The 27892-nt window shown below is 35.2% G+C and overlaps 2 protein-coding genes across 9 annotated transcripts in view; both read left to right on the top strand.

The window, feature by feature from the left end:
• LOC131675033 (latrophilin Cirl-like) overlaps positions 1-27892 on the top strand; it is a 795927-nt gene that overhangs the window by 10796 nt on the left and 757239 nt on the right. The gene's annotated exons all lie outside the window — the stretch shown is intronic.
• On the top strand, positions 1789-2799 carry LOC131675057 (piggyBac transposable element-derived protein 3-like). Its single transcript, XM_058953883.1, has one exon. The coding sequence runs from the start codon at positions 1789-1791 to the stop codon at positions 2797-2799; it is 1011 nt and encodes a 336-aa protein (XP_058809866.1).

Here is a 27892-nt window from a genome sequence, read left to right as displayed (position 1 = left end):
CGAGGTCCGCGCCGCGAGTCGATATCGATTATCGTACGCCAGTCGCGTCGCTTACCAGTTCGCTGACGTCCGCAATGCTGTAACTATTCAAACGATATGAAAATTTATAATGTTTAATAAATATATTAGTCACTGGCTTCTTGGGGAGAGAGAGACATAACGAATATGCAAGCGATTCGTTATACATTAAATATAAAACGTTAAACAAAAAAATAAAAATTAACTTATTAAAATATTTTAATTAATTTGGATATTGAAATTACCAAATACACACACACACACACACACACACACACACACACACACACACACACGCGCGCGCGCACACGCACACACACACACGCACACGCACACGCACACACACACATATGGTATATATTTCATTTTTAATGCGGCCGCAATCGTATTGCGTCGTTCTCAAGCCCGTTGGAACGCAGAAAGGAAGTGATTATACATTAAAAATTGCTCACTGTGGCTCACCTAATGATCACTCGATGAATTTTGAAATGGATTCTTAAAGAAAAGATGTCAAGGAATTCAATAAAAAAATAATTTTTATAATAAAAATAACACTTTTTGAGATATGGCCAATTGTTTAAAAAACATGTTAATAACTTCTAGATAAATTAATATTAAATAATTGTTTGCTTAATATTTTCAAAGCACACCCTTTTCAGCGTAATTTAAAAAATAATTCGTTTTGATAACTTAAATGGTTGCGGTGATATAAATTATTGAAAATTTTTCGTCAAAAATTTTTAGTTGTTTATAACTTTTGATATAATTATTATAATGATCTAATAATTCATACTTAACCCATTAAGTCCCAAATGCACAAAATTTTAACGTTGACTTTGACCGCGCATCATTTTAAAATAAACGAGGGACTTTGAACTCAAGGCACATATACTTATGTTTTTGAGGTCGCTCTTTCGATTAGCTGTGTCGAAAATTCCGAAAAATAACGTTTAACCTATTATTTTTCAACAAATATAAAAAAAAATGCACTTTTTGGACTCGGATTTTTTTTTCAAATCTAATTTCAGCAATGTTCCGAATGTCTAGGCAACTTCTAATACAGATAAAAGGTATTCCCGATACTTGCACTTCAAAAATATGCAGCGAAACATTTCGATATATAGTGTTATCCAATTCAATATGGCGTCCGAACGCCAAATTTTTGTTTTAAATTTCACAGATTCTTTTCTCGAAAACTATAGACTTTCATAAAAATTTCCTAAGAATAAAAATGTTTTAGATTTAGTCAAAGAATATACTCAATTTTTTTCAGATTGATCCGGTACGATTTTGGATTTTTCAAAAAGTCAAAAAATCGAAATTTCAAAAAACGTCCTTAAAAAATCTGAAAAAAATTGAGATCATTCTTTGATGAATTCTAAAACATTTTTGTTCTTTCCAAAATTTTATAAAAGTTTATAGTTCTTGAGATAAAATTTGAATAAAAATTCGAAAAGAAATCTTTACATATCAATGACTTCAACATATCGAATGGAGATTAATTTTACGAAGTTTGTCAAGGAATTAGAATATAGTTTATAGGTGTAGGTTGTACATGTATTATTTTCCTACGCAGTAATTGCGTTTCTGTCAAACTGCACAATTACCTTTATGCAAGAACCAAAAAAAAGTCGCTACGTTTCAGAATTTAACAACGCACTGCCACTATTCAAAACAAAGTAAATTCATGTCATAAACTTGAGCGTAATTTTTTGTTCATTTCAATTTGAATAAAATCTCTAATAAGTTTTATATAAAACAGAGAACATAATGTCTAAAAGGAAATCTAATACAGCACCTGCCAATCAACATCGGCCAAATAACTTACAATTCAATTCAGTCGAGTATGATGAGCACGAACATTTCGTGAACGGAAGCATTATTCCATCTATTGACTTTACGGACTGTGAACATTCCGATTCAGATGCATCCAATATTTATGAGGATGATAATAATTCTAAATTTGATTCTTCTGAGATAATGGATAATTGCGATTCTAACTTTACTGTTCAATCTTATAATAATGTGTATGACAGTTATACCAGTTCACAAAAAAAATTAGAAGATAATCACAAGTATGAGTGGATCAAAGGAGAATATAGTCACAATAATACTTTATCAAATGAGCTTTTCCTTAGTAAAAATAATGTGTCTGCTATATTGAAAAGTATTCCGACAGAATTATTTGAATACTACTTTTCACTCGAACTTAAATCTTACATTATCAAATGCTCAAAAATAAATGATTATGATATCACAGTTACCGATCTAGAAATATTTATAGGTATTATTATTTTTACAATGTATAATAAAAGACTGTCTCAGAAGGATTATTGGTCCATAGATCCATGCTTGAGAAGTGAACTGGTGGCGTCTGCAATGAGCCGTAACAAATTTTATGATATCAAATCCAAAATTAAATTCCACGAGCTTCAAGATCAAAATAATAATGATAGAATTTATTGCGTAAGAAAATTTGTAAACATTTTTAGACAAAATTTGATAAGATTTGGAATTTTTGAAACGGCATTGTCGATAGACGAGATGATGGTGAAATTTTTCGGCAGATCGGTTTTGAAGCAATTCATAAGGGGAAAACCAATAAGATTCAGAATAAAATTGTGGGCTCTTTGTAGTGCCAGTGGCTACCTCTTCGATTTTGAAATATATTGTGGGAAATCTTCTAATAAGGATGATAAATTATCTAATTGTGTCCTTGGTAGTCGCGTAGTAATAAACCTGCTTCAAGTTGTCATAAATACAGTATATCTGCGTAACTGAGATCGATTATACATATATTTCGATAATTTATTTACGAGCCCAGATCTTCTTACACCAGATCCTTACACCTCGTGGCATTATCTTTCAGTCACCTAGTTGCGCTCAGTTAACTGGCTGCTTTCAATTGTTACGTCGTTGTTAGTTTATCGTGCTAGCCTTCACGGGTAACGTGTGTGCTGAATGTGAGTGCGAGTTCCTGTCTTACGTCACGTTCTGTGGATGACAGTTGCGTGCGAGCACAGTATCTTGCCTTTTATCTTGTGACTTGTCGAACCCACGATCGCAACAAGGGCTACCGGCACCCGTAGGCCTAGCTGAGGATATGCGTGATATCCTCTGAGGCGTCTCCGACCCTGGGCAGCTCAGACAGCAGCAACTCGGCCCTACGTTAGGGGCAGCATAGTGCGGGCCGTGCCCGTGACCAAGACGTTGGCACTGTGCTGCTCTAGGAGACGACCTTCCTTCTCGCACAAGGTGCAATTAGCGTCGTATGGTAAGCGAGTAGTCTATAACTTGAATGGCCATTCACAGGCAAAGCGAGCCTGCCGAAATGTATTAATTATAATAAGTAGCATAACTCTTTGTACATTCTTCGACTGTATTTGCTCATATTTAGATGGCTTTTCCCTACTTATGACTGGGGTTTTTATGCCGGATAAATACGAGCCTAATTATACTTGATAAATCTATAATAAAAATAAATCCATATCCTTTATTTATTCACTATTCACGCACCATATTCGTATCAATTTTCAAAGAACTTAATATACATGAGACTTATAAATTCTTTCTTATAGGGGATCCGAATTTCTGTGTTAATTATATTTAACTTGGAATTTCTACTAAGAATTGTCCAGTTTGTTCATGGTGCCCCGGGTGAGGATTATGAAATCGCTATTTTCACACTCCTAGATTAAGATATCTCAAAATCCTGACGTGCTGGAGCAATTCTGAGGTCGGATTTGGTTTCAGCGCCAAAAATTCTTTGGGAAAACATATATGGTTTGCTTGTGCAAAAAATTAAGGTATTTTTGTAGGACTGTGTAATTAGGCTTGTCGTTTTTAATTTGAGTTTGAACTTCTGGGTCGGCCTTGTGTCTTTTATTATTTACAGATTTCCAGTTTTCAGTTCGGTTTTTATTAAGAATATACATATCGTCCCCTATTTAAATGGCCATTTCGGACGTTCTTTTGTTTTGTTTTGAGATGCCGTTAATAAATTTTAAAATTAATTATCACTTCACTTGATTTTCTAATACTATAGCTTTTCGGGTAGAGCACAGTTTGAACACGTCTGCTCACCTCAAGGACTAAGCTTTGACCTTGTAAAATTAAAAACTAAAATTTCAGAAATAATTAGGCATTTCGTCCTTATTGTTAGATTTATGAAGGATCTAATAGTACTTTTTAGATGTCTGTATGTTCGATGTTGCATAGCTAATTATGAAATAAGCTTTAATAACACAGGCCGACAAAATTTAACCAAAGTCCTCACCCAGAAACGTGATCTTGTGTGCCCGAAGGATTTTGGTGCGCTGAATCCGAATGTGACTTCAGATTTAACCTCATACGTAAGATTTTCGAGATATTCTAACCTAAAAAGGCGAGAAAAATGTTTTTTTTTTCATATTAGAGGTTATGTGACATCGTGAATAATTTTTTTTTCTCAAAAAACGGGTAATACCACCACAAAGGAGCACTTTTGTCATTTAAAACCTATTTTTCAGATTCAACTTTTTTTTTTTTTTCATCGTGATATCACTGATTAAGGTTAAGTACTTTCGTAGTTGTATAACAACATTAAAACAGCCTATATAGCATACGTAAGGCTATAACCCCAATTTATAAGTGATCGGTATCGATCGAAAAAATGTATACATGGGTTTTAGGGAATGTTGTTCGCGAATACAAAGTCAGATATTGAAAATTCAAAATGGCAGGTTTAATATGGCGGACCAAAAATTTAATATGACCGGATTCAAGAAAACATTTAAGCATGGACTTTTTGAGGTTGCTGACAACGAATATTGAAGTTAGATTTTGATATTAAGGAAATTTGGGTTTAAGGATAAGGAATTCCAGTAAAACAGGTTTAAACGATTAAAACTAAGATTCCTTAACTCCCTAGCATTGTAACGTGTGAGGCTATAACCTCAAATCCTTAATCTTTAATTCCCAGTTTCTTTAACTCCCTAGCCCCGTAACCTGCAAATCTATAAGTCTAATCTCTTAAAGTCAAATTTGCTTAACCCCCTAGCCTTCTAACCTACGAGGTTATAACTCCAAACCATAATCCCCAGTTTCCTTAACCCTCTAGCCCCGTAACCTGTGAGTGTATATTTTCTGTCCTCTACAACCCAAATTGCATAACCCCTGAACCCTGTTACTTGCAAGTGTATATTCCTAGGCCCCTGAATTCCAAATCCATTAACCCTTTCAGTCACTCAGTGAGTACGTGAATTCGATTGTGACTTTAATATGTCACCCGTAAATTTTTCGAGTCGCTGTTCCAATATAGCAGACCAAATATTTGATATTTTATCTGATTTAAAGAAAATATTCTTTACATTTTTATCTATTTAAATAATTGAGGAATCGTTGAAGTCAGATTTTATGAAATAGAAACGCATTGTCAAACATTCTCATCTTTTTTAGTTCAAATGGAATCAAATCAAATATTTTTTGCTTGGTTCATTAAACCTGCCATTATGAATTTGCAAAATATGACTTCATAGTCTATATACGTATATGGGTTTTTTGGGTCATGAATTGTGATCCATAACCTCAAAAACTGATATATATATATATATTTTGTTCAAATCCAATGAAATATAACGTTTTTGGCCGCGATATTTGATCCGCCATGTTAAATTTTTACAAAATATGACTTTATATTCGTGATCAGCGAACCTAAAAACCCATGTATATAATTTTTGTTCAAATCCAATCAAATATAAAGGTTTTGGTCTGCCATGTTGGATCCGTCATTTTAAATTTTCTACATCTGACTTTGTATTCACGATCGGCATTCCCTAAAACCCATGTATACATTTTTTCGATCGATACCGAACACTTATAAATTGGGGTTAAATCCTCACGTATGATATATAGGTTGTTTTAATGTCGTAAAAGTGCGATAGTAATTAACCACAATCAGTGATATCTTAATGAAAAAAGCTATCTTTAATCGGAAAAATATATTTTAAAGGGAAAGAATGCTCCTTTGTGGTGGTATCACCCGTTTTTGAAAAAAAAATATTCACGGTGTCACATAACTTTGAATATAGCTATAAACTATGCTTTTCGCACTTTTAGGTTAGAGTATCTCGAAAATTTGACGTATAGCGTTAATTATGAGGTCAGATTCGGATTCAGCGCACCAAAATCCTTGGGTCACACAAGGTCCCGTTTCTGGGTGAGAAATTTGTCGCCCTGTGTCATTTTTTAAATATCACTTTTTACTCTTGCAGACCAAGCAGGGATGTGAAAATGATTTGTTTCGCTATATTGAATTTTTGGTATGAGCTCGTAAGACCAGTATAGTCTTGATTTTATGACATACTATTCTTTTTTTTCTAAAAATTTGCCCGAAAGATTGCGTAAACTAATTACGCAGGTATACAAATAATAGGACTTCTTCTATATCATATATATATATATATATATTCCAAAGGATTCTGATACGGTGAATTCAAATCTGGCCTTAGAATTGTTCCATCACGTCCTAACCTAAAAGTGCAAAAAAACACTTTTTTTGACATGTTTGAGGTTATGTAGCATCGTAAATACATTTTTTCACAGAAAACTACGAGTATCTGAAAGTACAAATTTGGCTCTTTTGAGTGCCGATGAGTTGGCTCCAATATCTTTTTTTTGCCCAAAATATCGCATTTTTAAATATATGTATTTATGAATTTCTCAAAATTCGAAAATTCATTAATCCTTTGAAACACACATTTTTCTATTAGCTTTATTTTTGTATGAAGAATTTTACTCGAGAATTTTTCCGGTCATTGAATGCGAATGTGACGTCGCACTATAGGAATTTTCGCCCAACTTTGAACGAAATCAAATAACTCAAGATCTAAAAGGGTTAGAGAAAATCGGGGAACGGCATTTTGAAGCTTTTGTTAAGTAGATTAAGGGAAAAATAGTCCAATTCGAGAAAAAAAAAATTTTGAGCTCCAAATCGAAGGTCAAAACACGAGTTTTTAGGAAAATAAAGCTTTTTTATTTTTTCTAACATACTTACACCATGAAATTTGAAAAAGCAATGCAACAGAAGTGTAGCTCTTGAAAAAACAAGGCAGATAGCATTTTTTGTTTTTTTTTTTTACTTCAAGGTCAACGAAGTAATATTCGTCAAATCATCCACTTACCTATCGTGAGTGATTTAATTGACTTAACACAGTTTTTAGTTCTAGTACGGGTTACGAAGCTCTTGATGTGTGGCAAAAGTTCAAGAAACCATTAATAATAATTTGAAAGTCATTAATACGTTGAAGTACACACACAATTTGAGATAGCTACATTTTTTTACATGAAATAATTTGTTACAAATTCTCGAAATTCGAACCTTTATTGAACCACTTTTAATTTTTTTTTAATTTGATCAAAAAAATATCTCAAACTCACAAACTCCTATCATTTTCAAATCTTGCATAAACTATAATTTTAGATTTACAAAATACACAAAATTATATGATGCTATCGAAATGAGTATTGAAATAATAGTTGAAAACCTGATTCATAAAATATAGACTGATATTTATAATTGAAAGATTTATAATAGAAAAATAAATTACTGAAAAAATGTATATCTATATAGTTTCTCTTAGAAACTCTTTCACTGTACAACAGTAGGTCAGTAGAATGAAATCGTAATGTATACAATGTTTACATGCTTGACTTTATCATTCACCTCTGTCCTGATGAAACTGATGTAAGACATTTTACATTCATTCAAGTGAGTAACTTGTACGAGAATAGTTTTACAGCACGTATATTCATTACGATTGAACTGCGATTATCAATAATTTCCAGTGTTCAATAGAGTGTAATAATTCCGTAAAATTGTATGGTCTAATTTGACGTTTCATAAACTGATGGTAAGTTTAAATTAGCGTTTCTATGATTTTTATTCGCCAATCTCGTGTAAGAAATCTGCTCGTAATACGGTAAACGAATGGAAAATTCGTGATGAGTATTCTGAATATTGTACGATACGAAACTTACATCACCAGGTATTTCAAGACACGACTTTTTTCAAATAAGTAGTAACTCACCATGGGCCGAAAGAATAAAAATAAACAACCGAAAGGAAGAGGCAGACCAAAAAAAGTCCGACGAGATGTCATTAACAGTGGTCGGAAAAAAATCAATGTGCGTGAGATGCGTGTTTCAAGAACTACTTTAAGAAATCGAGCTAAAGATTTGTTGAATGATCCCAAGTACAATGATGAAGTGATATCGATGGCAGAAAAGATGAATGCAAAAAAGATCATAGAAGATCAGACAGAAGAAGAAGGAGAAAAAGAAGTACTGGCAAGAAAACATACACTTAGTTCGGCTTTGGGTTTTTTTTTAGAAAATGACTACAGTAAAAATCAATACGAAGCATTAATATCTGATACAAAAAGCTTAGGATACGATATTTATCCCAGCTATCAAGCACTACTGCAAGAGAAAAAAAAGTGTCGTCCGCGAGCTTATCAAGTTGAGAGTGACATTGAGGTTTGTGTACGTTTGCAAGAGCTACTCAATATAACTGCTGAGCGATTATGTGAAGCTGTAGCGCTCGGATGGCCTAATAATACATATCGCAACTTACACATGCGTGTATCGATAGGCTTTGACAGCTCTTCGGGTCATAAAAATCCTCAACAAAAATTTGAAAATGGAGAATTAGAAAACAAAAATGCTCAACTGTCACTATTCGTAACGTGCATCGGAGTAATTCAGCTTTTTGACTCGAAAAATGGCGAGCACAGTTGGATAAATCCAACTCCCATGAGTGTGAGATTTTTTAGACCAGTGAGAATTTGTTATCAACAAGAAACTACTGATAGCGTGAAAGTCGAGTATGATCGGTTGATCAAAGAGATACAATTTCTCACTGCTCATAAATTCATTTTAACAAATGAAAAACAAGTTCGTGTCAAGTTTGAAGTGTACCCTACTTTGTTCGATGGAAAGTGTTTGAATATTATTACTAACAATCCATCTGCGTCAAGATGCCCTTGCTGTCAGCTCACAACATCTACATTTAGTAATTTGAAGAATAAATTTACATCAAAAGGAGATACACTAAATTTCGGATTAGGTATTTTACACTGTCAAATAAAAGCATTTGAGCATTTGATGAATCTGAGTTACCGCAAGCCTTTTCAACAGTGGGAAAGAATCGACAAAGACAAAGGTACGTGTATTTTTTATCATAAATAAGTTTTCAATATTTTGGGGCAGCGTTTCAACTGTTTAACATGACTTAAACTTTATAATTGATGGAAAAAGTCACGAGTCATTTAGCACTCTCCAGATTACATACAGATTAATAGTTTTGTAAAGCAGATTGCTAGCAATGAAATACTATTATTTTACAGATAAATACAAGGACAGAGAAAATGTTGTCAAAGAAAACTTGTACAAAAAGTTAACGATTCGAGCGGATCAATTGCTCCAAGGTACTGGAACGACAAATACTGGAAATTTAGCTAGGATATGCTTTGGAAATCCAGCAGCGTTCGCAGAAGCCTTAGAACTCGACGAAAAATTAGTCGAAAATATAGCAACTGTTCTTGCCGCATTCAAAAGTAAAAAAGTACTCGATTTAGATAAAATGAAAAATTTTACTTTCGATACTTACAAATTATACTATTCGCTGTACCCCTGGGCAAAAATGAATCCAACTACGCACAAGTTATTGATTCATGGATGTCAAATAGCAGAAAATTTTCCTCTTCCAATCGCATATTTTGCTGAAGATGGTTTGGAATCATGGCATAAATACTTCAGATCAAACACAACTCATCATTGTCGTCAAAGTTCTCGTGAAAATCGTACCCAAGATTTATACAATAGAGCAATTGAAATGAGTGATCCTGCAATATCTCTGATGGGCATAAAGAAGAGAATAATCAGAAGAAAGGCCATTCTCAGAAAACATGGAATCCCAGCAAATATTCGAAAGTATATTCAAGAGAAGTGAGTATCAAACATTGAATCAGAGATACAATACTTTTATGGAAACAATAAATGAATGAATAAATATGATTTCCAGTCTTCTCAAGTCATCAATTGAAATTGTAGATTCCGACGAATACTCTGACACTGAAGATGAATAGGGTTATAAGTTCATTACAGGCGCGTAGTCTTATGAGCAACGAGTTTCGAGAATTTGTAACAAATTATTTCATGTAAAAAAATGTAGCTATCTCAAATTGTGTGTGTACTTCAACGTATTAATGACTTTCAAATTATTATTAATGGTTTCTTGAACTTTTGCCACACATCAAGAGCTTCGTAACCCGTACTAGAACTAAAAACTGTGTTAAGTCAATTAAATCACTCACGATAGGTAAGTGGATGATTTGACGAATATTACTTCGTTGACCTTGAAGTAAAAAAAAAAAACAAAAAATGCTATCTGCCTTGTTTTTTCAAGAGCTACACTTCTGTTGCATTGCTTTTTCAAATTTCATGGTGTAAGTATGTTAGAAAAAATAAAAAAGCTTTATTTTCCTAAAAACTCGTGTTTTGACCTTCGATTTGGAGCTCAAAATTTTTTTTTTCTCGAATTGGACTATTTTTCCCTTAATCTACTTAACAAAAGCTTCAAAATGCCGTTCCCCGATTTTCTCTAACCCTTTTAGATCTTGAGTTATTTGATTTCGTTCAAAGTTGGGCGAAAATTCCTATAGTGCGTCGTGGCAACGACACAGCTCAGGTGCGCCTGAGGCTTAGCGCAGTCTCAGAGTTTCGATGTCGCCAGAACTGCGATTTCTCGCCTAAACTGGCGTGGATCACTTGTCAAGAAATATGCTTAACCGAGGGGGATAGTGCCACAGAGCCTATACTTCTGCCTTTAGATTCCGATCGAAAGTCGTAGTCCTTGGGCGAGAAGCACCACGGGTCCTATCAATCCTATCAATAGAAGTACCCGGGTTTTCCTAACAAAATTAATACCTGGAGCCTATCAAAAGTAGTCTCCAGATAATAAAAAAAAGAGAAAGGGAGACACGAGCTATTTCTTAACTAGAAGAAAGAAAGATTAAAAAAACAGGAAATAAAAATTGTTTCGTTTGCTTACTGTTTTTTATTGAATAATACGCCTTTTTCGGCCTGCACGTCCTTATTTTAAATTGGTTGATTTCCCTTGTTTTCTCGTTCCGTTTAGCTGTTTAACTTCCTGCTCCTTACTGATAGTACTCCGTGATTTTTCTTCAACTCCCTTGATTTTTCCTTGACACTGCCTGGTATTTCCTCAACTGCTTGATTTTTTTCTTTTACACTTGATTTTTTTTTCCTAATTGGAGTGGGGGCGTGACGAAAATCGGAGGAGCGGACGGAAAGGTACAGGCCTTGGCTCGCAAGATGCCCTCGAGTACCGTTCTCAATCAAAATTTATCCAATAAGCGGGTTTACAATAATTTAAAATTTATTTTTTTGTATAAACTCGATAACTTACAAGTTACTTAGTACCAGGGATAATATCGTAGGGTTTTTCGCAATTACAGTTGATTATAATTTGTGTTGAAAATAAGTATTACAGATAATTATAAGTATATAATTTGTATTGAAAATAAGGGATAAAGTATAATCTTATTATTTCGCACGCTGTATTGTATAGATTTATGGTGGTTTATTAAATTATTCTCTAATCATGCAATTTTATTTATTTTAAGTTTTAATCGGGGAATTCATACAAAAAAATTATGTAATTTAACAAGGCGATTATTTCCTAATTTCTTACGATAAAAATTCGTTTAATAACATAGTGCGCATACATAATTTTTTTTTTTTTTTTTCTCCGTTTTTTTTTATTTTCTAGCTAATCCTAGCTTTCTAATGAGAACTCGATGAGAGGTTTGAGACTTTATATTCATCCGGGATGTATTGCGATAATTAAATAATTGCATTTGAATAATTTTAAATTTTATTTCATTTCAATGGTAAATTTTTGAGTATCTTAAAAGGAGGAAAAATCCGTTGGGAAAAGAAGCATACAGGATGCAGTCGCGGTTTTACGACTCTCTCCTCTCATCGACGTGTTGACGATCGTTAAATAGGTGCTAAGGGGGCTACGCGCTCTCTACGTGCGTGAGGGAACGCTGGCTCGGATGCAGTACGGATTTTATTGCTTTTCGAGGGAAATTCTTATCGCGACATTCATCCCGGTCCCCCTCGCTATTGAGCAACTGTTCTCGTTCTGTGCTTGGCTTAGATGCTACACAAAAAGAATATTCTTATAAAAATTAAAATTAAAAATTGTCCGCCGTCACACGAATCTGCAACCAGAATTCCGTTTCTTCAAAATCCATATTTCTGAAACACAATTCATATTTGAAAAATTGTTCATTCGACGATTTTTAATTCGCCATCTTGGATTATGAAAAAACGAAATTCTGTTGTAGATTCGCATTCAGCGACCCCAAAAATTCTCGAATAAAATTCTTCATGCAAAAAAAAGCGAATAGATAAATGTGTGCTTCAAAGGATTAATGAATTTTCGAATTTTGAGAAATTCATAAATACATATATTTAAAAATGCGATATTTTGGGAAAAAAAAGATATTGGAACCAACTCATCGGCACTCAAAAGAGGAAAATTTGTACTTTCAGATACTCGTAGTTTTCTGTGAAAAAATGTATTTACGATGCTACATAACCTCAAACATGTCAAAAAAAGTGTTTTTTGTAATTTTAGGTTAGTACGTGATGGAACAATTCTGAGGCCAGATTTGAATTCAGCATACCAACATCCTTCGGAAATACTATAGCTCGTTTGTAATACAAGATCTTGTATACCTGCGTTAATTTTCAAAATGTTATAAAAGCAAACTCTTCAGGAAGTAAGAATGATGAGTTCTTTTTTAAGGATTGTGGACACTTACTTAGTTTCATAATTCCTCTATCCTTTAAACTAGTGCGCACGACTATAGAACTGTCGAGGTGGGTCTGAAAATGAAGGCATTTTATTCGTAATTTTGTGACGTTAGAGGCAAGCATGCCTCAAACGCGCGAGTTAACTCTTACAGATACTTGAATACACTGGAGAGCCGTAGAAAGGAATCTATATTTCTCAACTACAGGGTGACCCATTTTAATCGCTACACCTGGATTTTTCGAATTCCAAGACAGATAGGAAAAAATGGTTCAGACAAAAGTTGTAGGGGACGAAAGGGGCCAAACAATGGTTCTATCAAATTTGACCTTGAACTTGACCTTCAAGGTTATTTCAAGGTCAAGTGGTTTTTTTGAATAGGAACACCTATTTTTGACCCCGGATTCGGAAAGAGCGGAAAATTTCACGTTCAAAACCATATTGAGACATTTTATTCACGGTCATTTCAAGGTCAAATCAATGTCAAACTCCGAAAAATCCATTTTAAGTCGTTTTTCCACGAGTCACAGGCTTAAGTGGTTCAAATTGATCGTTGATTTAAAACGGAAACCCATACACCCAAAACTTTCACATCCTAGTAAACAAAAATCGAACTTGCTCATCCGAACCCCATTCTCTTCATAGCCTCACATGCTAAACTGTTACACCAGACATCCCCCAGTCCCACACATCTCTATCCCATGTATGATGTTTGTTTAACGGAAACTTCATGATCATTGAAGCTTCTGTTGTAAATGTGTCAACCTTACGTTTAGCGCTACCCAGAAACAACGACGTGGACGTAGTAAGGACTGTTTCCTTTGGGGTGCTTGAGTGAGTCCCCGTGCCTCTCACTGTTCAGGGTGCTTAATTAAAGTGAGTCCCTTAGCCTCTCACTGTTCAGGGTGCTTGATTTAAGTGAGTCCCCGTGCCTCTCACTGTTCAGGGTGCTTGATTTAAGTGAGTCCCCGTGCCTCTCACTGTTCGGGGTTCTTGATTTAAGTAAGTCCCTTCGCCTCTCACTTATGTGTTTATCTAGCCTCGAAGCAAATGTTCGAAATTACGACCATTTGCTTCCAGGCATATAGTCAAACGCCTTTGGAAGTGTCGAACGGTGTTTAGCAAAGTTTGCCTTGGAATGGCATCGCAAGCTCGACGAATTCTGTCCATCATGTCTAATCTTGTGGTGGGCCTTTCCGCAAAAACGGCATTTTTTAAGTACCCCCATAAGTAAAAATCTGGTGATGTAAACTCGGGTGAGCAAGCAGGCCATTCAACCGGACCACCTCGACCAATCCATCTGTTACCGTACTGATTATTCAAAAAAGTCTTGACAATTCGAGCGAAATGTGGTGCTGCGCCGTCCTGCTGGAGCCACATTCTCCGTCGCGTTTCTAAGTCAACATCTTCCATCAATACAGGTAGTTCATCTCTTATTAGCGTTAAATACGTGTGTTGATTAACATTTTCTTCGAAAAAGTAAGGGCCAATCAAATATCCATTAATAATCCCACACCATACCATAATACTCCAACGTCTTTGATGGCTTACAGTTCTGACCCAATGAGGATTAACATCAGACCAGTAACGACAATTATGTCTATTTAATTCCCCATCACTTTGAAATTTTGCCTCATCAGAAAAAAGAACAAAATTAAAAAAGTCTGGATCATTTTCTATCATTTGTAAAGTCCATTGGCAAAACACAATACGCTGTTGAAAATGAGCAAACTGTAGCTCTTGGACCAGAGTAATATGATATGCATGATATCTAAGCACCTTCATAATTCTTAAAAATGTTTTTGGAATACCGATTTCCCTTTCGACTCGACGAGCGCTTATCTGTGGGTCAAGATGAACTATTGCCAGAATAGTCACAACCCGATTATAATTTTCATCATATTGATGGCGCCCACGTTGACGAACCATGTCCACCACGAGCTCTTTGAGTTAATCGTCTGATCGCCATAGCGTCGGGGTGTCATCTGTCTTGATAGCGTTCAGCATAAATTCTTGCCGCAGCACGATAATTATTTCGGCTTTCTCCTACAGCCAACGTCATGTCAACGATCTCGTTGGGCGCGTAGTCAGCCATTTCAGAGGCAGCTATTAATTATTATTAAATTTGAATAGTGAAATGGTATAAAAAATAATAATAATTATAATATTCACCCGTATACGGTCGCGACCAAAAAAGAAAAATGTTCCTAGATTACGGTAATTTTATCTGACTAAGTGTTTTTGCCACAAGTGTTCCGATTGTCACACTTTTGTAATTGTAAGTTTTATAATAAAGTAATAATCATTAAATTATTTCTAATTTAAATTGTCCATAATACTAAAACTTGCTTTTATTTTAAATATTGTGAATTATTTTCGTTCAAACTTAAAAAATACTAATATTGATAATGTAATCATTAAAAGCACATTTACAAATAAATTCTGTTCAGTCAAAGATTCTTGTAATAATATCTGAACTGCTGACCGATTTTAATATTTTCCGCACATTTTTAATATTAAACTTTATTTTTGATAGTTTGATTCTAGAAAAAATAGCTTTGATGCTTTTTGTACAAAAAAGAAATGTTGCATATTTATTGTTTCGAAAGTTATGACTATTCTTTTTAAACAATCACATTATTTACAGCTCATATCTTCAATTTTCTCATAACTTTCGAAAAACTAAATAAAGATACAACATTTCTGTTTTTTACAAAAAGCATCAAATTAGTTTTTTATAAAATTTACAATTAATAAAGTGTGATAAACGTTTTTCTTTTTTAGTCGCAACCACATACAGGCGAATATTATAATTATTAATATTTTTGATACCATTTTACTATTTAAATTTAATAGTAATTAATGGCTGGCTCTTAAATGGTTGACTATCAGCCTAAAAAGATTATTGACACGACGTTACTTTTAGGAGAAAGCTGAAGTAATTATCGTGGTGCGACAATCGGAAATCAGTATTTCAAGGTAGGGGCGAAGGGACTCACTTAAATCAAGCACGCCGTACAGTGTGAGGCGAAGGAACTTACTTTAATTAAGTGATGTAACTAAATCTACGATCAGTTTGAACCACTTAAGCCTGTGACTCGTGGAAAAACGACTTAAAATGGATTTTTCGGAGTTTGACCTTGATTTGAACTTGAAATGACCGTGAATAAAATGTCTCAATATGGTTTTGAACGTGAAATTTTCCGCTCTTTCCGAATCCGGGGTCAAAAATAGGTGTTCCTATTCAAAAAAACCACTTGACCTTGAAATAACCTTGAAGGTCAAGTTCAAGGTCAAATTTGTTAAGACCATTGTTTGGCCCCCTTCGTCCCCTACAACTTTTGTCTGAACCATTTTTTCCTATGTGTCTTGGAATTCGGAAAATCCAGGTGTAGCGATTAAAATGGGTCACCCTGTATATAGCCTATTCTCTGAGTTCTGTCTTATTGAAGGTTATCGGAAAGAAGTGCACCCGTTGTGAGTTCGTAGGCTTTATTTATGTTAGAAAGTGTTTTATTTCTCTAGCAAGTAAATGGAAGTAAGCATCTCACCTTCTTGCAGTTGATGACGATACTATGTCGTTATAATCTAATCGGCTGAGAGGCGACTACGTGATATACTGTGTAACGGGGGAGGTTATCTAAAAAATGGGAAATTTATTTAAGAACAAACTCCCACGATGCAGAGCAAACCGCCGCTCCGTTAAACACGTATGATTGTACGTGTATTCGCCTTTAGGTCAGATGATTTTGCTTAATTGTCTTCTATTGAACGGAGTTGAACTCACCTTAAGTCACGTGCCTTGTGACACTCGATGAATTTCAAGTGTGAGCGACTTACGTCTAATCCACTTAATCCCCTAGATGTAATCGGATTAAAACCTAATCTTTTTACAATTACTTAAGGGGACCTATCAATGTGACAGCCCAAAAAAAAATCGATTTTTCAAGAATTTTTTTCTCAGCAACTACTGCATACAATCAAATAAACCTTTTTTCCCCTTAAAGGTATCATTCGAAGAAACAAAAAAAAAAATTTTTTTAGTTTGATAAAATGTTTATTTATTTATTTATAAAATAATTAAGCAACATGGAAAAAAAAGTTGTTCGTTGGCGTGCATGATTCTGGCTGTTCTGGTCATCTGAAACAGAAATTTCAAAAAGTTTCTTAAATTGTTATGTAAATTGAAGGTAATGAACCTCTGAATAATTATTTTATAGAAAATTAACAATATGGCGGCGTTTCTCGCAAAAGTGGAAAAAAGGTCTTTTTTTTTGTACGATTAATCGTGTGTAACTTTGGTTAGGTTCAAGCAAACATTTAGTTAGAGGTTCATTCCCTGCATTTTATAATTCTGAACATTTTCCAAACAGATTCAAGTCTATACGATCAACCGTTCTTGAGTTATCGTGCATGCCAGTTACAAAAAAGTGGTTTTGAGAAAAACGTGTGCAGGTAGCGAGCGCGGTACGCTCTCACTTTTGATGCAGTAAAATCGGTCAATAATGTAGAATTCGAACAAACCGACTGTAGAACATCAATTCTGGAGGTAAATACTATCGAAAAATGCACAAAAAAAAATAGATTTTTTCAACCCGACACATTGAAAGGTCCCCTTAAGCTAATATGAAAATTAAATGACGCAATCAACGAATAAATTCAACTGACTTTAATTAATAAAAAATCACTACAGTCTTTGTTGGACCGAAAGACTAACGCACGCGAATAGGATTTTACAATGAATAATGTTCGGAGAGAGAGAGAGAGAGAGGGAAAATTCGAATTTTACCGCGAACTAACGCTCGGCGCGAATACAAAAAAATATATCTCTATTTTGATCGACAAAATATTATATGTATTTTGTCACGCGATAATGAAGGGAGGTGCACCTACCCTGCGGTGCAATTACGGTGATCAGCCGTAATTGTTGATGATTATGAATCAACTGCCGCTGCCCTCCTAATTACCAGTTGCGCTGCCCCGCTCTGCCTCTAATATGCTGCAATCTGCTGCTTCTGTGCTGCTGCTTGCTGCAATGACTTTGTTGCACCCACGCACGTAATACTGTCCTAAAAAAACTTTAATATTCGGCGAAATAAAGTGCAAAACCAAATCGGCGGTAAAGTCGCGTGAACAGCTGAGGCGTAACTAACTATTCAAAAGATCGCGCGCCCCCTCTCTCTCTTAATTGTTCGAACTAACGCACGAGAAGCAGAATCGCGAACGGATCGATTAATTGAATCGACTACTGTTGCAACTGTAACAATATGTTGATATGCATAGTGATATGTATATATTTTATCTGTATAGTGGCAGGTCGTAAATTGCAGTTTGTACTTCGTCGAGGTATTTATTGACATCGATTTTATGTAATTGTAATAACTTAATACTTAAAGCAAAAATATATGTTTTTCTTTATTTCTAATGTACCATCCTCTTACAAAAAAATAACACAGAACTGCAAAATAAGGGTTGAGATTGTTCTTGGCCAACTTAGAAACATTTTTGAAGTAATTCTTTGCACATAATTCAAATCCGAAGTCAGAATTTGATGTCTATTACGTCAGGTTTTTTTTTAAATTCCTAACCTAAATAGACGAAAAAGGTCATTTTCTGCTATATTTGTGGTCCCGTAACATTGCGTAAAGAATTCTTTTCCAAAAATGAGAAGAGCCATTTAAAAGGTGTATATTTATTCTTCAAAACCTATTTTTAAGATTTGTGATATCTTTTTTTTTCATCAAAATATCGTTAATTTAAGTTAAATATTTTCGCATGTACTATATATGTATATCCGGAAAATTAGCTGTTTTAAGACTTCTAAAATGCTTGACTTCTAATAACGATATCTCTATGAAAAAAATGATATCTTATACTTTAAAAATTGATTTTGAAGAGTAAAAGTAGGGCTTTCAGATGGTTCTTCCCATTTTTGGAAAAGAATTTTTTTGCCGATGTTACGGGACCTCAAATATAGGAATGAAGCGCCTTTATCGCCTTTTTAGGTTAGGATATCCAAACATCTGACATGATGGACAAGTTTTGACTTCGAATTCGAATTATACGTAAAAAATTACATCGGAAGTTACCCTCAGTTGGCCAAGAACGAAATCATGCAGATCTGTGTAACGGATGCCATGTTCAAATATTTTATTCGAGATTATCCAAGATAGCACCTTTCACTTTCCATAATTAAGTACATTTTCTTGCAAAAATATTAAATAATAACCTTTCTAATATTTTGAACAAATCAAGTTTTCAAATTAGTAATAGCTTATAATTAAAAGACAAACTGATTGCTATGATAAATTCTGACGATTATATTTTGTTATCGTTAGATGTGATATCATTATTTACAAATGCACCGTATACATTGGTTATTATTAGGTTAGCAAAACGATTTTCAGTTATTAACATGTGATCTAAAATTCTTTTTACTCAGTCAATTAAGTGCACTTCAGATATATACAATTATGTAATTTTATATCCTGAGAGGATACGTGATATACATTTGATCCCATCGAGTTGTCAAGGTCATTTATTCTCTCCACGCTATAGCCCCGACCCTCTCAACCCCAATTTCCTCAACCATATAGTGTCTAATCCTTCCACACTGTAACCCTAACTACCCACACCTCAATTTCCTTTACCCTCGAGAACACAACTCTGCCATTTTGTACTTCGTACCCCCCACATCATGATTTTCTAAACCCTCGGAAGCTCGGAACCTTGCTACTCTGTAACCGCTACATCCCGAATTTCTTAAGCTTCTTACCTGGAACCTTAATACTCTATAACCTCGATCCCGAATATTCCTTAATCCCGATCCCAAATTAAGATAGTTAGATATCCCGTGCTATAGCGATTGTCTCCAATAGTCCTTTTTAGAATAGTTGGGTATCGCATGTAACATCGCTTCTCTCCAACAGTCCTTTTCAGAATATTTGAATATCCGGTTCTGTAGAGATTGTCTCTAATAGTCCTTTTCAGGATATGGTATTGAGTTGTTTCATCCAAAATAAAACTTAATTTATCATCTGTTTTAAAAATGGATAAATGCTCAAAAAGTTTTTGTGTTATGTGTGGTAAATATAATATCAACAAAAACTTAGGTTCTTTCTCTGGAAAAACTCGAGAGATGTACATAGAGTGCTTTAACATCACTGATATTGTTTTACATTAATCATGGATCCCGAAACTCATTCGACGAGTTTGTGATACGTGTTTAAGACGTTGGAAAAGTGTAACGCTAGGAATGATTTTCTCTTCCCCTATGATTTGGGGTGCACCTCAAAATCACAATATTGATTGTTACTTCTGTACAAACATTGAAGTTGAAATAAACTCAAAAACTTGCGAATCATTTGTTTACAAAATAACTTAGTCCGTAGTCCGGTCATTCTGGTACGAAAAAAAAAATAGATCTATATTTTTTGCGAACAGCGAGATTTTTTTTTATTTCGACGCGGAATAACACGTGAATAATGGAAAAAATAGTTTTGATTTCCAAAAGTTTCAGGAACATTATTATATTAACGATTTATTGCAAAAAAAGGCACTTTGTTTGGTTATTCGCTTATATCTTTTTTCCTAATTATCCTATCCATATAAGCTTAACGGAATTCGATTCCTGAGATAATTCTACATAAGGATAAACGTGTTCAAAAATTAAATTTTTTTTATTAATAACAATATCTTAAGTTGTTTCCAAGATTGCAAAAAGAAAAACAAACGCTTATATCTTCTTTAATTTTCAATAAATTTTGTTTAAGTTTTCAGGGCCGATACATCTTTAAAAAATGTATAATAGGAAGCCGGTCCGATTTTTCGAAAGATAATTGTGTACGAGTTAGAGCGCGACAAAGTTTCAACTTTGACGGAGTACCGCGGCCATCCTGACCAGATTTCGAAAAAAAAACCAAATGTAACCTGAGAAGGACGATGAAATCTATCGGTAGAAAAAATTTGATAATTTTTCGATAATTAATTTCCGAGAAAAAGACGAAAGACTAAAATTGCTTAGTTGTAAAATAGAATTTAACAATGAAGCCATAAACATTTTGGAATATAATAAAATTCATTTGATTGGCAATTGAAAGACCTTTCATTTAAAAAAAAGGATCTTTTTACTATAATTAGGAACCGAGATATTATTATTTTGGTTTTTAATCCATAACTTGTCTTGTTTATAACTTTTTTCAAATTTAATTGCTGATTTCGATTTGAGAAGAATTTACCTATACTCTGAATTTTTTTAAGCTATGTAGGATTTTCATTTCTATAAGCAAAGTTAATTGTAACAATTGGAGCGCGCCGCGCGGCCGCGCATACTCGCGGCGGCGGTGGTGGGAGTCAGGGGAATGATCCTCTTCTCACGGCTTCGAGGTTTTCGAGCTACCTTAGTTGCATAATTAATTTACACCACTTCTAAATATGGTAGACTTTTTTTTTTTTAAGTATTTTTTCTCTACATTCTGATTCTTTTGTGCAATAAAAAAATTTTTTTAAATCAACAAAAATTTTTTTTCGAAAAAATTAAAAAAAAAATAGTACATTATTCCACTTGCTAAAACAAATATTTTTTCTCCTATACATTTTTCTGAATTTTTAGACTTGTCGGCAACAAAAAATGTTTAAAAAAACCGTCACTTCCCGGACAAAATGCCCGTGCGGGCATCAGTTTTGACGAAAATAACTTTGAGAAGTGATTCAGATAGAGTTTGATAAAAGCTAAAAAATGCTCTAACTCAAATTTTTGTAAGATTTTTTTTCCAGATTTGGCAAATTTTCAAAATTAGCAAAGAAATTTCCGAATCTTGAATGTTGAATTATCGCTTGCAAAAAATTATAATACAATCGATTGCATGCATGAATCATACCATTTGAAAGCTCTTGGAAAGATCTTTTAAACGCGCCTCCAGGGAGCGACTGTACGTTAATTTTTACCAGAGTCATTGAACTGTAATGTTTTAACTAATTTTGCGGCGGAGGCTCAAAGTGGTGACTGGCAGTGTTAATACAAACGTTACAGGATTTGAAGGTTAAGGAAATTAGGGTTTAAGGGTAGAGATATTTTTTCTCTACATACCACAAATTTTTGCAGATTCCGTAAGCAAAGAAAATGAATGTTGTTTATTAGCCAAGAACTATCGTAAATCTTTATTTTTATGTTTTTTTAAACCACAAGGATTACTACATCTATCATTATGTAATTTTTTTGTAGGTGACATTTTATAACTTAGTCTTGTAATGGAGATATACAATCGTTCCCGTTCGGGTAGCTCGTGACTGTCCGTACAAAAGTATTTAGTTGAAAAGGAGGGGATTCGGGAAGTAAAAGACGTTTCCACGACCGAATAATGCATCGAGCAAACGTATTAAACGCACACGTGAAAGTTAATGCGGGATCAGGAGTGATTTAGGTGATGATACATCAACGAAAAATTTTCTATTAACAATAATTTTAATCATACATCAATAAATAAAATCTAACAATAACAATGCTGTATAACAAAATTACGCGCAACGCGCAACGGATCGGCTACAGATCTGCTCACCCATCCGCTGTTTACTTGTTCGATAATAACCTTGAAAAGAAAATAAAGAAAAAAATAAAAAAAAGAAAAACAACATTCGTCCGCGACAAATTGAATCATTCGGTTCCGTAGCCACCAAGGCTGTCGAGCTACGAATAGCTCAACCGGCACCTCGAACAGAGAGAGAGAAAGAGATAGATATCACGGCACTGACTTGCTCCGTGCTGTCTATTATTGTTTCGCTGTCCTTCTGTAATCTTTTTCCTTATTTTCCTCTGTGTCCTCTCGTTTCTGTTGTTCTCGTTGTTGAGATTAGTGCTGTTATTCTTGATAGTTGTTATTAATGTTGTTAATGTTATTTCTATTGTTGTTGATATGGCTGTTAATGTTGTTAATTGATTTTAAGTGTAGCTATTGTTCCCAGTGTTGGTTATTGAGTGTGGGTGTACGAGGGTGGTCCGATAAGTACTTAGCCTACAAAAGAAAAACGAAAATTTTGGAAAAGTGGCGTTTTATTTTTCAACATAGTCTCCTTTTAGTTCGATACACTTGGCCCAGCGATGCTCCAACTTCTTTAACCCGTCAGAAAAATACGTTTCCTCGAGGTCTGAAAAGTAGGCTTCCATGGCAGCGATTACCTCCTCATTCCACTCAAATTTCTGCCCGGCGAGTGACTTTTTCAAGTTTGGAAACAAAAAGAAGTCGCACGGGGCTAAATCTGGAGAATACGGTGGATGGGGCAGTAATTCGTAGCCTAATTCGACCAATTTGGCCATGTCGACGGCGGAGGTGTGAGCCGGTGCGTTGTCATGGTGCAAGAGCACTTTTTTCTTCGCCAAATGGGGCCATTTTTTCTGCAATTCGACGTCAAATCGGCCCAATAACACAAGCCGACAAGGAAAAAAACCCAGAAACCAGACAGTATGTTCCCAAACGTTTTTGGTGCGCTGAAACCGAATCTGACCTCAGAATTGCTCCATCACCCTAGGTTTTCGAGAAATCCTAACCTAAAAGTTCAAAAAACACGATTTTACACTATATTTCGCGTAGTATTACGTCGTAAGCCAATTTTATTTTAAAAAACGATTAATGCTATCTCAAAGTACTACTCTTACCCTTCAAAACCCTTTTTTCAGATTTAAAAAATCTTTTTTTTCCATCGAGATATCGTAGATTGAATTTGAGTGATTTAGCGATTTCGTTACAGCACGAAATAGTGGCGAATTTCCGAATAAGGAGTTATAGTGTAATTATATGTTTTTTAGGTCACTGAATCCAAATTTAACGTCAAAATAACTCTATAATATCAATTGCCTTAACCCTAGAGCCCCATAACCTGCGACGCTGTAACCCCTGACCGACATACTCCAAAGTCCTTAACTCTCGAGCCCTTTAACCTGCTGCGGTATAACCCCCAACCCTCATACCCCAATTTCCTCGACCCTCGAGTCCTATTACCGCGACGCTATAACCCCCAACCCTCATACCGAAATTCGCTACGCAGAATACCTCAAGCCTCCAAATTATATTCAATCCCCGAGCCCTGCAAGTCTGTAACCTCAGACTCCTTTGCCAGAATTTCCTCAATCAGCACTTCAAGCTGCTATCGTATAACCGTATGTCTCTACATTCAATATCCCTACATTTAAATATACCCTTCAATATCCAAGCCTTGTATTCTACGCAGCTGTCAATTACGCGTTTTAAATCTCATTTATTCAGTTTGTGAGTGTTGCATCTGAATATCTACAACCCTACAGTTTTTCACTTCTTTTTTTTATGAAAGCGCTATCGTTTATCTTGAAATGAACGTTTAAGAGATTTGCGTCTATGATTATCTGTCAATGTATCGTGTCGGTGTAGAGCCCAGCAATAGTCAGCCATCATGCTGTCATTCCATCTATCTTGATAATGTTCCTCTTTGTTTCTGAAATCTTGATGAAATCTTTCACCCATTTCTTCACTGAACGCCACAACATTGTCCGGAAAGTATTCCAAATGTGAAAACAAAAAGTGTATTTTCAGGCTCATCAAACACCCTAATTTTTGAAAATTCTGTAGCATTGTCGACACAATAGTTTTGTATTTAGGATCCCGGTGGTTTCCGAGAAAATTCTCGGTGACACTTTTGAAACTTATCCAAGCATTTCTCTCATTAGTCGTCATTGTCAAGAAGAATGCATCATCTTTCATAAGTGCTCGAATGTCTGGCCCTACAAATATGCCTTCCTTAATTTTTGCTTCAGAGAATTTAGGAAATTTGCCCTGAAGATACTTGTAACATTCGCCTTCCTTATCTAGTGCCTTGACGAATTGCTTCATTCAGTTTTATATGGAGTGGAGGTAACAAGATATGTTTAGTATCTACAAGATTCTCATGGACGACATTGTCTGATCCAAGAACCATTTCGATTCTTTTCGTCCATTTTTTCCGAACACAATGTTCTTCTCGTGCACGACTGTCCCAGAGACACAAAAAACAGGGGTGCTTTGTATTTCCATATTGTAAGCCAACTAATATATTGATGATCTTGAAATCGCCACAAACGAGCCATTTGTATTCATTGTAATTGATTTTCTCATAAGGAATCGAAAGTTATCGTGAGACTCTTTCATCACAGTGGAATGAGCAATGGGAATAGCTGCAAACTCATTCCCATTGTGTATAAGTACTGCCTTGAGACTTTGTACAGATGCATCCATGAAGAGTCGCCAGTTCTCTGGATTATAACCTCCTTGAACTCCATATAAACTGATGAGATGCTTTGTATCGTTGCAGTAAACAAGGTTATCCACGCAAGTAAAATATGGCCGAAATTTAATATCTCTCTTCCTGTAAATAGAAACTTTTGTCTCAGGTAATAAAAGATTTTTTTCTTTTAGTCTTGAAGCTAAGAGTTCTGAAGAATCTTTCGGAAGATTCAAATCATGGATCAGATCATTCAAAGAATTTTGGTCGAAAAGTTTGGGCTTTTCTGAGTCAGAAAAATCTTCTTCATCACTACTGCTGCTTTTGTCTGTTACCGGAACTTCTATTGGTTGAAGTTTTCTTGGCTCAGAATCAGAATTTTGTTTTTTTTCTATTTTTCCATACTGAGCTGCTGTTACACTAAAAACGTTCGGATAAAGGAGAGAAGCTTTGTTATTATGATTAAAACCTAAAGTATCACATTTACAAAAGTAACAGTCATCATGGTGATTTTTAGGTTCACGCCATATTGTTGGTTGGAGAAAAACTTCGGTTTTAGTTTTATTCCAGTTTTTCAAACTTTGGCGACAGCCTTCACAAATATATTTAGGAACCCATGGTTTGTCTAAATTCTTCATAGGTGTCTCGTAACATTCTTCAAACTGATCTTTAATGATATCAGTGATTGATCGACGAAGTCGAGCTACCTCAAATTTACCGCAGATAATACAAAAGGAATCGATTTTTCCTTTGCATGGAATTCTACATGCCGACATCTTCAATAACTTATAAGTTAATTGGAAATCACGAGTAATATTATAAAGTTATTCTAATAACGAAATGGGTAAATATAATTAAATTTCTAGAAGACAAAGTAATAATAAAGATCAGTAAAAGTACTGCACGCAGTGTTTTATGAGAAATAATAGAAAGTATTTAATTCCAGTGACTTCTCCGTTAGCCTGCTGCTCAAACACGATCTCTAACACGGATGAAGAACGAAGCACAAAAATTTGTAGTTTTTGAGCAATGTCATACACGGTTATCCTCAAGTAAGGAAATGTAGGCTCTAAGTGAATCCGATATCTGCTAACGTAGATACTTTCTTCATTGTTAGTAGACCAGAAAAATTTAAGATTAAAAATCCTAGCTGATCGATTTCGCAAGTTATAGACACTTGTATGTAAACGTAAATTGTACTTGTATACGTAAGTTGGATATGAATTTTCCTATCACAGACACAAATTCTTCTACCTTCTTTTACCGCAGAAATGACGTCTATCGTTGTTACATTGACCCAGCGGTATTCCCCGTCCACCAAACCCGAATTTCTTTAACCTCGATAGGGCCGGGGGTTATAGCTTCGCAGGTTAAAGGCTCGAGGGTTAAGGAAATTGGGGTGTGAGGATCGGGGGTTATACCGCAGCAGGTTAAAGGGCTCGAGAGTTAAGGACTTTGGAGTATGTCGGTCAGGGGTTACAGCGTCGCAGGTTATGGGGCTATAGGGTTAAGGGAATTGAGATTATAGAGTCATTCTGACGTTAAATTTGGATTCAGTGACCCAAAAAACATATAATTACACTATAACTCCTTATTCAGAAATTCGCCACTATTTCGTGCTGTCACGAAATCGCTAAATCACTCAAATTCAATCTACGATATCTCGATGGAAAAAAAAGATTTTTTTAATCTGAGAAAAGGGTTTTGAAGGGTAAGAGTAGTACTTTGAGATAGCATTACTCGTTTTTTAAAATAAAATTGACTTACGACATAATACTACGCGAAATATAATGAAAAATCGTGTTTTTTGAACTTTTACGTTAGGATTTCTCGAAAACCTAGGGTGATGGAACAATTCTGAGGTCAAATTCGGTTTCAGCGTACCAAAAACGTTTGGGAACGTACTGTTTGGTTTCTGGGTTTTTCCATTTTTTAAATTTTGTCGGCCTGTGTAATTCGGCATAGTACAGCCCTGTGACTGTTTTGCCCCTATCCAGGTAGTCGATGTAGATCACACCTTGTGAATCCCAGAATACGGTGGCCATCACCTTTCCGGCCGATGGGGCAGTCTTCGCCTTCTTCGGAGCACTTTCGCCGGGGAAAGTCCACTGTTTCGACTGTTCCTTGGTCTCTGGTGTATACCAGTGGATCCATATTTCGTCGACTGTCACGAAACGACGCAGAAACTCCTTCGGATTGCGCTTAAACAGCATCAGACATTGCTCTGAAGTTGTCTCACGGTTGCGCTTGTTGTCCGGAGTGAGCAAACGCGGCACCCATCGCGCCGACAGCTTTCTCATGCCCAAAATTTCATGCAGGAAATGACCCACGCGGTCTTTTGAGATGCCTACGATCTTAGCTATCTCGCGCACCTTTAATCGTAGATCTGTCAATACGAGATCGTGAATTTTTGTCATGTTATCCTCCGTGGTAGCCGTTTTCGGAGCACCTGGATGTCGCTCTTCAAAAATCGACGTGCGACCATGTTGAAACTCGTTAAACCAATTTTTGACGAATCGAATGACCGACCGATACTGCTCTTTCTCCATTTTTCAAAAATCAACAGACACACTTGCTTTCACACGCTCTCGAAAATAAACTTCAATTCCGATTCGGCTGAAATTTTGACAGTAACCGTCGAGAAGGTTGTACTACGTGATAGAATATTTCTTTTGTGAGAGTGGCGCCATCGGGCGGTGCGGCTAAGTACTTATCGGACCACCGTCGTATGTGTTGTGCTGTCTATTGTTGTTGTTAAGCGAGTGA

Source organism: Phymastichus coffea, unplaced genomic scaffold (genome assembly GCF_024137745.1).
Source record: "Phymastichus coffea isolate CEN01 unplaced genomic scaffold, Cenicafe_Pcof_1.1 PCOF00015, whole genome shotgun sequence".
NCBI lineage: Eukaryota > Metazoa > Arthropoda > Insecta > Hymenoptera > Eulophidae > Phymastichus > Phymastichus coffea.
The sequence above is the reverse complement of the archived record's forward strand: the minus strand, read 5'-3'. Positions and strand labels throughout refer to the sequence as shown.